The 10,306-nt window shown below is 47.7% G+C and overlaps 1 protein-coding gene across 1 annotated transcript in view; it reads right to left on the bottom strand.

Moving 5' to 3' along the window:
* Positions 1–195: 195 nt before the first annotated feature.
* The window catches only part of LOC102386291 (transmembrane protein 211), a 43,449-nt gene continuing 33,338 nt past the window's right edge, over positions 196–10,306 (bottom strand). The window contains exons 2-3 of the mRNA XM_025214824.1: positions 6,321–6,459; positions 196–237 (exon numbers count right to left, since the gene is read on the bottom strand). Of these exons, the coding sequence (XP_025070609.1) occupies positions 218–237; positions 6,321–6,459 (159 nt within the window). The 3' untranslated portion in view covers positions 196–217. The remainder of the gene's footprint in view (positions 238–6,320; positions 6,460–10,306) is intronic.

Below are 10,306 nucleotides of genomic sequence, written 5' to 3'. Positions count from 1 at the left end.
AGCAGGAAATGGATGGCTTTGGGACAAGGGTTTCTTCAATATTTGCTTTTGTTTCCATTCTGACACGGACAAACGATCTGTTCATGGATTTACTTCATTTCCCTGGGGAGCCCCAGGAGGGTGTCTTCACAACACCCAGGAAGATCGATCTCAAATTCTAACCTGTTATTCTGGTCTTTATGACTCAGCACCGTTGGGTTGTCTGGCATCACAACTCCTACTTGCTAATGCAGCCGCCTGGGAAGAGCCAAGAGTTAACACACAGCTCTAGTCAGGAACATAAAACAACTGAGGAAGGGAGGAAAAATCTATTCGCTCTCATCCCCTGCCTGCCTTAACCTGCCACATGTCCTCTGCCTTGGGAGGAAATGTTTCCTTTGTTCTCTGGAGTGAGGTATTAGAAGGGGAACCATTTAAACTGGGATGACAGGGGCAAAATCAAATGTGCCTTACTTCACTCAAAGCCATACTAGGTGACTAGCAGAGCTAAGGACTGAGACCCAGTCTTCCAAGTCACAAGACAGTGTGTTAACCATGAGACCCCACTCTCCTCTGGAAGGACGACATCTCTTAAAAATCTAACAAGGTTTTGATATCCTGCATTATCAGTATCAGTCTTATGCTCGTCCCTAGCAAAGGCAGAACTTCCCTGTGTGCTCCGAGAACGACCCGAGAGAGAATGGTCTCCTGGATTTGTTTTCATCTACAATAAACACAGCTTTGATGCCATGTAATAAATGCAATTTGGGGAAGGAAGCTTCACTCATTGTTGCTTGTCCTGCTGTTGGGGAAAGGTAAATTTCTAATGAAGAGTCCCACTGGATGGGGGAGAGGAATGGGGAAAGAAATTACAAAACCGAGAGGTGCATCATGTTTGAATCAAAATAAATTAAACTCCTTAATTCTGTTGACTCAGGCCCGCCTCAGTCTGAATTAGAATTAATCCTCGGTGAACTGAAATTAAAAGGCACAATACAAAATGCTTAGCGAGGCATAGTGAGGGTTTAAGCAGCCCATTAGCTTGATCAAATGTACCTAGTAAATTTTCATTTGTCAATACTGCTTAGAGTCTACAGTTTATTTACAGCCTGCTCAATAACACCAAAAGCCTCAGAGATCCTCATAGTTTTATTTAACCGTCACAGTCACTTTTCTTTGGCAAGCTTTCTCCTAACTCCCACCCAGTTTTGGTTCCTGAGGTTTGCACTGGCTTAAATGCAAAATGCATTATTGCTCAAGCCAGTGTGCATAGTGGCATGGCCAAGGCATCCAGAGCCCTGAGTTCCAATCCCAGCCTAGCCATGGACTGTCCTCGATCGCACCCTTGACCCAACTTGGTCTATTTAGAACACAAGCTCTGTAGGGAAGGGACAGTATCTTACCAGGACTGTGTACAGCATCCAGCACAGTAGGTTGCAGATTGTCTGCTGCCTACATGTCCACAGAGATGCTGTCAGGCTCTCTGTGCTCCAATGCTCATTCTGAGATGAGGCACATCTGCACCGAGCCTTTGAGAGTATCCTTTCCTGCTACTCTAAGAGGGTGAAACTCCTCCGGGACAAAGGCCTTTTGCAGCAGAACTGGGCCTGTTGCCCAGGGCAGCTGGGTGACATGGAGCAGGGATACGATGACATTGCACAAATGTGTGTCTGCTGGCACTTGGCTCTGAAACCATTTCCACGTGAACCACCGTGGTGGGACTGGGCGGGAGCTGCCGGGACTGCTGTGACATGGGTCCTGTTGCCCGGGCAGGGAATGCAAAGCAGCAGGAGATGCAGCACTGTCCATGCACTGTGTTCAGGCTGGTGTTGCATTGTAAGCACAGGTGCACACACAGCCCACGTAAGCAGGCTGTGATGTGAGCAAGGGCACTGGGCCTGGGAGCAAGTGAGCAAAAGCAAATTTTACCCACTCTTTTATATATTGTAATAGTCAATACCCCGAAGGCTGGAAAATCCCCAGCACATTAATAGTGCTGGGTAATAATGAATTGGCCAGCAGAGCTACTCGGCACCCATATATCAGCTTCTCTTTTGCTGAATGGACGCTTGTAGAATTCCTTCGTTAACAGCCCTAATGTTCTTTTTATCTTACACATTTCGTGCTGGGGGAAATTCAATGTGGTCTGTCATTTTTTAAATAGAGAGGGAGCCGTGATGGTAGCAGGCCGATATCTCCTCCTGACCTGTAACTACTAACATTCCACGGATTAACGATTTAACATCCCAGAAGGGTGTGAATTGCATTCACTGCCCTAGCAACCTTGCAGGAGAAAGTCATGCTTTATTAGCAAATTCATTACCTGCGGTGCCAAAATAAGTCCATAAAGCAGTTTCCCTGGAATAATCCTGACTGAGAGGAGGAGAACATCCTGGAAGGTGTCTGTCTCAGCTGTGTGTAGCGCTCCACACATTTTGCCCAGTAGATATGAACATTAAAGCTTTTATATAACATTTTTCAGCCGGTGATCTCCAAGTGTTTTATAGAAGAGGGGAAGTATCTCTGTCCCCTTCCTGGAGAGTTATCAGTCTGCCTACAGTGCTTATATGATCTCCATCTGAGCAGGCCATAGTTTTTAATGACTTTGTCCTCAGAAAAGCCCTGCTGTAGAAAGAAGCCAGCTCCTCCATTTCCCAAAGAAGCCCTTTATGGGGGCAAGCCTATTTTTCTAGAGGCTGTCCCCTGCATACAGCAGCAGCAGGGGAGAGGGACAGGCTGTGAGAGGACTGTCATTGTCACGAATATAGAGATAATAGCCAGCCATTCGGTTGCAGGAGCCAGCCAGCAGGGTTCGGAGAAGCGAGTACTTTCTTCACTTCCATTACCCCATCGGCTAAGCATGAACAATCATCTTTAATAACAGCTTGATGCAGCCAGCAGTGAGAGATGGCTCTGTCCATCTGTTTTCAAATCAGATCCCACAGGATTCGTTCATATTTAGCACGGCCATGAGGATGCGGTGTAACAGGATTTCCCTCTGAACCATGAGAAAGCTGATTGTATTCTGCAGGTCAGATAATGAGGCCTGTTACTTGGAAATTCTGCTGGGTCTTGCACAGTCCTAGGAGGAAGAGTGTCTATTCTCTGGCACTGACAAACCAGCGTGTGTTGGGCGGGGGGAGTTGTTCTCATGCTGATTTAATTCAATGTAATTGATATCACTGACACTGTTTGTTTCTGTTCAAGTCACACAATAATGGTATCAAACTGGGCTGTTTTACTGCAAACAACCCAGCTTTCAAAGACAACAATACCTGCACTGGTTACCTGTCTCTCAAGTCCTAAGGTCTGCAGTCCCCAGCTGCCCATAGAAAACTTGCTGATATATTGGAGCACCAGTGACTGTGATATATTTTCCCTGTAAGGGACAACTGTCCTGACGTGTGTGTATAAAGTGCAGTATTACAACCTGCACTCGGCTTTAAAATCAGCCAGGAAACATTCTCCAGGCAGCCACCAAGCAAAGGGGGTGTTGGTGGGTTGCCCTGTGTACCCTCCTGCTTCCAGCTGCTTTGGAGAGCAGTGAGAGAGACCTGTAATACAGATTTATGGCTAGAAGAATAGATTGCTGTTCCCAGTCTGTGGCAGCAGTTCTCAGTGGAGAATGCAGACCTCACTGGGATCCCAAGTAAACACCCACACTTACGGCTGTGTGACAGTGTCTACACTGCCATTAGGACAGGAACTAGTCCTGGTACATCAAGGCAAGCTGCAGTGATGCCTTTGGATTGCAGTGTGGACACACCCCATGTGTTTCCAACCTGACAGTGAGCCAACTGGGCCATCCCCTGCCTGTATAGGAGCTGTGTCCAGGGCTCCACAAGTAAGTAAATGCTGGCAGGTTTTTTCCTGGCAGTTAACTGCAGCTTGGATTGTGTTGTCTCTTTCCCACGTGCTGTCTAGTTGTGACAAATAATTCTCTTCGCCTTTCTCAAGCTATGTCCCAAATTTCCCAAATGGATCACTTGTCATTCCCTGCAAGGCAGAGAACTGAACATCTGCATGTGAGCGCATGTTATTCTAAACCCCATATCCAGAGGCAGCTCCCAAGCAAAGACGTCATCTTTACTAGCATCACCCAGGTGGCGTCAAACCTGAAAAACTATGGGCTTGATTGAATCTGCTTGGTGTGCAGCATCCTTGCAAGTTGTCAGTTCTTTCCTTAAGTACTGGATCAAAATCCTGACACACAACTCCTGAAATGCGAGTTTGTAAGTGCATGCCTAAGTCCTGGGTATGAGTGTAGACTGCATCGAAAGGGAGGGCCTCGTGGCAATGTGGTAGGACTACTTGCGGTGGGGTAGCTTCTATAAAATACCACCAAGTTGCAACCTCCAGAGTAAGGTGAGTATAAGGTGCCTCAAACCTCTAGCCCCCACTGCCCTGTGGGTACTACTTAGTTGAGGAAGGCTAAGAGACATCACCCTGACAGAAACACACCCTGGCTGAGGCATTAGGCAATCTGCAGCAGTTCTTATCTGTTGTTTTCTGGCAGAAGCTACAACCATCGAGGCACTGAACATCTGGACTTGGTCTTGCCTTTATATTCTGTCTCAGTGGTCCAAAGGGGAGTGGCAGGTCTTGGGCAGCCTTCACTCCTCCATACTCTTGACTAGGCATATGAGTCAAAGGTCTTGGTGTGATGATTGTAGCCTCTTATGTGTACACCGTGATCCAGAGGATTGATGGCTGCCTATTATGTGCATGCCTGTGTATCTGCATATGTGTACTCTTGATTTCACTTGAATTTGGGTGGGTCTGGTCATTTGTATAGAAAAGAGAAGCTGCTTAGTCAGCACACCATACCAAACGCCAGTATCTCTTTACTTGGAGTGTGTACAGGCCCTAGCACAAAGGGGTTTGTTACTACAACAGAACTAGCCAAGTTATGTTTCTTCTCTCTCTCTCCGAGTCTCTCCAGCCATTCAATGAAGAATGTTTTATCTAATTTTTTCATACCTCTTACAAGATATCTAATTTTTTACATGGTATCAAATTACCTAATTTTTTCATGCCTCTTACAGCATGACAATATGGCAAATCATGTCAGATCCAGTATCTAAAGCAAAGCTTACTTACCTCACAGAGAGGCTGCAGGAATTAAGATGCGTTTGCAAACTGCTCTTTCATGCTCAGACAAAAGGTGCTCTGGGAAGTGCAAATTATCCTCACCTGCCACAGCAGATTGAGGGGGAAACAGCAGCAATGCTCTAATAACAAGAGTCACAGCCTGTGTCCTGCCATGAGCATATGGAGATGGCTGTGGAGCACACTGAGCCAGATCCACTGCCATAAATCTGACCGTTCTGGCCTCTGTTCCAGTGACTTCAATATAGGCAGACAAGACAGAATTTGGCCTATCGGCAGGAACACACAGGTTAAAGCCAAGCCAATAAACTCAGCAGCTGCTACAAATTCAAATGTCAATATCTCCAAAGAAACAGAGGCGTATCTACTAGGTTCCAAGGACTGTTACAACAGTATAACCCTGTCCTTTTACTATGGCAGAGCATAGAGCACAATTACTTATAAAAAACCAGGCAGAACTCATTGTTTCTAAGCATTTTCTGCCAGCAGGCAGGGGATGTTCAGCCCTTTTGTGTGACCCAAGTCTTATTTAGTTTCATCTTCATAAAATCAGCATTGCTTGGCTTTACCAAACAATGTACGGCAGGACCTCTTCATCGCTCTGGGAAAGGCTATGGTATGAGTTGGGCAGGGAATGAAAAATAAAAATAACAGCAGGAAACCAGAGGTGTTGTAATAAAGCAGCCGGGCACCTGGAGCAGCTGTGACACTCAGGGGCAGAGGCCACTCCCGGCTGCTGCCGTGCCATCAGTGCGATTGTGTACATAATGGTCTGGCTGGGACTCTAGAAGCAAGCCCCTGCTGTACTGAAGACCCCCTCTTAGGTACACGAGCTTCTTGCATTATAGTCTGGACCTTACCATTGCCTCCACATGGATCAACATTTCTGGGTGCTCTGTGGGATGGGAACGCTGTGTCTCTGAAGCAGCAGTAGCTACTCCGTGCAGGATGCTAGACTTGACGGGCCAGTGGGCCAGTTTATTGTTGCAAAGTTTAGAGCCAAAATTTTCAAAGGAGAGTGCTCATGGCGAGACACCAAAAACTGTCTTTAGGCACTTAAAAATCAGGCCATTTGTTCTGAGGGGCTGAGGGCTCACTGTCATTTCTCCCTCCAATGAAAGCTTTGGCCAAAGATCCTGAAGTGTTGATTTTATTGAACAATAAGCCCCCTCCCCATTTTAGGGAAGGAGAACCCCCCAAAAAGCAGTGAGTGCAAAGAGCAGATCACTTACCTGCTGCCGTCTGCATGTAACCAGCCAGGGTGCACACTCGCCTCTCGCACAGCCCGCTGGGAAGGAATACGGCAATGATTGCCAGCAGGGAGCTGATGGCTAGCAGGGCACAGCCTCCAGAACACAGCACTGCACTTGTCTGAAAAGACACATGTATACACCAGCATTAGAAAGGGCTAGCAATCGAGGGCACAGGCAGCCCCTGTATGCTGCCTGCCGTATGGGTGCCTTGTTCCCACCCATTCAGCCTCGAAAAACTGGTGGGTTTTTGAGAGTGGTGGAGTCATATCACTGCCTCACCAGAAAAGCGGTCAGAGTCTGAGCTTGTCAGCAATCTGCAAGTTCCCTGTAAAGCTGTAACTCCTTGCTTTGCCTCTAGGCTCGGGGGGAAGACTGTGGTGAGCACAAAGGTACAGTTCACCCTGATCACAACCCCTTCCCCACCGACCACCACCTGGTATGTGGCACAGTGATGGGCTGCACAGCAAAGAGAAAGGGTTAACCTCCTGCTCCAGACCAACTACAGATTATTATAATCAGGTAATAGGCAGGGGTGGGCCTGGTGACTTATCCTGTTATCCAGGGAGCAAATAAAAGACGAGGACTATTTCTGCCTAGGAGAGAACTCAGGGGCTAGGACAGATCTATAGGATGGCTTGTCGCGATGGTGTGAGCAGGGTTTCCCTGCTCTCAGCAGTAGCAAGAAAATGCCAGAGCCTAAAGCCCTCATAACCAAGGGAGGAAGGGCTTATCTGGTTCAGGAGAGCTTTAAAAGAGCCAGGAGGAGCTGAGAGGGTTGGGCTGGAAGAACCTGAGCAGGGGAGAGGCTCACACAGTTGGGGAGAGGGAAAGCACAGAAGGCAGAAAGCATCTAGGGTTGAGGGCTGACATTAGGGGATGGATGTGGCCTTCTCTTCCCTTCCCTCCTCCACCAGTGGGTTGAGAGGGAGAGGTCTGCCCCTGCACACTTCTGCCATGAAAGGTCACATCCATACCGTGTTCTGGGGCACAGAGGTAACAGGCCTGGTCAAGATGAGAAAAGAAGCCATTACTTAGTGCTGCCAGTCCCAAGAGAGGCTGCAGGGTCTGACACCTGTTGGGTCCTGCCCATGCCATCATGCAAGACTCCCAACACCAGTGGCAGCCAAGAAGTTTGAACCACCCTCCAAAGGTTTTCTCCCTGAGTCAGTACCCCAGCGATCACTAATAACATGAATTTTCTTTTAATCTGACATCTTGTCTTTGCTTTCCCAGTAGAGCTTTTAACGCTTATTCTGCCTTGAAATTAGAAACAGTGCTCTGTTGTGTGATGGGAAGCTTCTCCCATTCCCTCCCTTTTGTGTTATGGTGCTTAAGTTCACTGTTAAATCTTTAGCCCACGGTTCACCTGTCACTCAGTCCCATGGGTTATTAGTATTCAGGCTATAGTGATAATAGCAAATGTATTACATGCATGAAGGGATTACGTAACTAATACAAGTGCCATTAGATACCTCTGATGCGTTTCAGTGCCTCCACTGATAGATAAAATGTACCTAGTTACTGAATCTGTGCCTGAAAGTTCTTTAATTAATATGTACTTCTCAAAAGATGCTCCACAGCAGTGGAGTACAACCTGCTGCTAGGATAATTTCATTGCAGCATTCATCTAAAGGAACATTGGTCTGTGATTACTCAGACACTGTAAAACACTTCCATTGCGCTGATGGCTTCTTAGATAGGTGCTGCCTTAGGCATGGATACTTCTTTCTCTTTTAAAAGGATTCTGGTTATTTTTGTAGTTATAAGGTGTAATTATTAATATTAAATACTTTCATTTGGTAGTGCCTGGCAGCTATGTGGTTTGGGGAGCTGCTGTCCAGAAGCTGTACAAATAGGTAGTAAATAACTGCACTCACCCTAAGGCTAAAAGATGAGACACAGGGCACACTGGAGCAGAACAGGAGACAGAGGAGCAAAAAGAACAGGCTAAGAACTCCTCACAGCCGCTGACCGCCTGCCCCCAGGCAAACACGCATGAGGATGCAAGTGGCACAGGTTCAGAGTATCTTCTGCCAAATGACAAGCCTGCCACTTCATATTCCACCCTTAGGACGTGAGTTATGTCAGTCTCTAAAAAGGCAGAGGCTGCTACTTCACAGTGAAAAGAGGTAGCCATCCTGCTCGTGTGGTCTGTATCTCTTGACCTCTGGTGCCTCATCTTCACCCCACATATTTATTGTAGGTACCATCCCCTGAGTACCTGGGTGTCTCACATCTTCCTGATACCAGGAGCAGGAAGTGCTGTTACCTTTGGTTTGCAGATAGGGGACAAGGACACAGAATCACCCAAGGTCACCCAGAAAGCCTGTGAATCCAAGTCTCCCTACCTTTGTGCCTCCCCCACTGATAAGACATGCTGATTTGCAATCCTGGCTCTCTGCTGTCTGCCCCACAGGAACATGTCACTCATTAACAACTAGGTACCTATTTCATGGCTGATACATAGCAAAATTTGGGGGCATACCCAGCTTTCAGAGGCTGGGAGAAGGAGCTTGTGAACCTGTTTCCCTGTGGTTATACAGGAGTATGGTACTTAGCCTTTCTTAGGGGAAATAAAGCCAAGCAATCATTCAGGATCCTAAAGTCCTTCCTGACAGTAAGGCACTGACCCCAACGTCCTGAGTAGATTTCCATTCAGTGAACAGCACTTTGCCAGCCTGCAGTGGCCATGCATCTTGGCCAAGCACTGTAGCTCACCATATGTCTGCACCTGCCTGAGGTCTCCTGTCATCCCAACCAGCAAAGTGATCATGTTAAATTTTAAAAGGATGCTAGAAGTGTGAGATGTAGGCCTGCCCTTCAGAGCTGAGAAAACAACAGGGTTCGAACATCTAGGCTTGAGGTCGGAACAAGTTGATCGCAGAGGTGATTCAAGCACTGGCAGGCATGGGACAGGCAGGAGCACAAAAAGGTTGAGATCAGGAACCCTTGAAAGCCAGCTGGACTGGGTCACTGCCACAAGGTCCTCCTTGTTCCTCTAGCTGGGATCATGTGGCAGCAGATCTAAGGGTTTCTTGGCTCCGAAGGAGGAAAAGAAAGAGGCTTCCCCTGCTCTCATCCCCAGTACTGCTGGAGGTGCCTCCAGGCACACCAGCCGTTGGGCATCTCCTAAGGCATGTGTTTGCTCTTGCCGTGCCTCAGTTCTCCCATCCTGACAACCAAGGGTTTGCACAGGCTAGGGTTTGCACAGGAGCCTAGAGGACTGTGCCTAACTCCCTGAAGCTCCTGTTGAAAACTGCAGCCAGTTACATGGTCCTTTGGAGACTGCTTTGGGATTTGAAGATAACAAACCCACTGTGTAAAAGCCAAGTGTAATTACGAAGGAGTGGACAGGCTTGGTACGAGAGCTAGGCAGAAACCAGGATATTGCAGCTATTGCCAAGCCAAAACAGAGGGAGGCTGCAAAGAGAAAATATCAGTGCGTCATGTGGCCCAAGGGGGAAACTGGAGGATATAAATCACTGCCCTGTGGGTAAGGAGCCATTGATCAATTATTTCCTGTGGTTGCTCAGTGCAGTTTATTACTGGAAGCCAAGGTGAATTTGTGCGTTCCAGGCGAGTGCCTGAATTCCAGCACAGGCAGCAGAGAGCAAGAGCAGAGCAAGGACTGTGGGCAGGTGTCTACAGCAAGCAGGTAACCAAAAGCACGGGTGAAGATTGAGCTCTCCTTCAAAATCAGGCAGCATGACGAACAGGAGATATAAGCCGGTCATTTGCACCGCAAGGTGATGGCAATGGGGATGCAGACTGAAAGCAGGAGCTGACCCTGCCGGAGACTGAGACAGCTTGCACTGAATGTTAGCTGGTGGACGTGGAGGCAGGTGGGATAGGCAAACAAGAAGCTTATAATAGGAAAGGTGGCACACCTGGGAAATGGCAGCAACGTGGGATGCAGCTGAAGCCCCATGATCGCAGAGAGCAGGCAAGGCCAGTCAAGCCTGTGA

Source organism: Alligator sinensis, unplaced genomic scaffold (genome assembly GCF_000455745.1).
Source record: "Alligator sinensis unplaced genomic scaffold, ASM45574v1 scaffold1801_1, whole genome shotgun sequence".
Lineage (NCBI taxonomy): Eukaryota > Metazoa > Chordata > Crocodylia > Alligatoridae > Alligator > Alligator sinensis.
The sequence above is the reverse complement of the archived record's forward strand: the minus strand, read 5'-3'. Positions and strand labels throughout refer to the sequence as shown.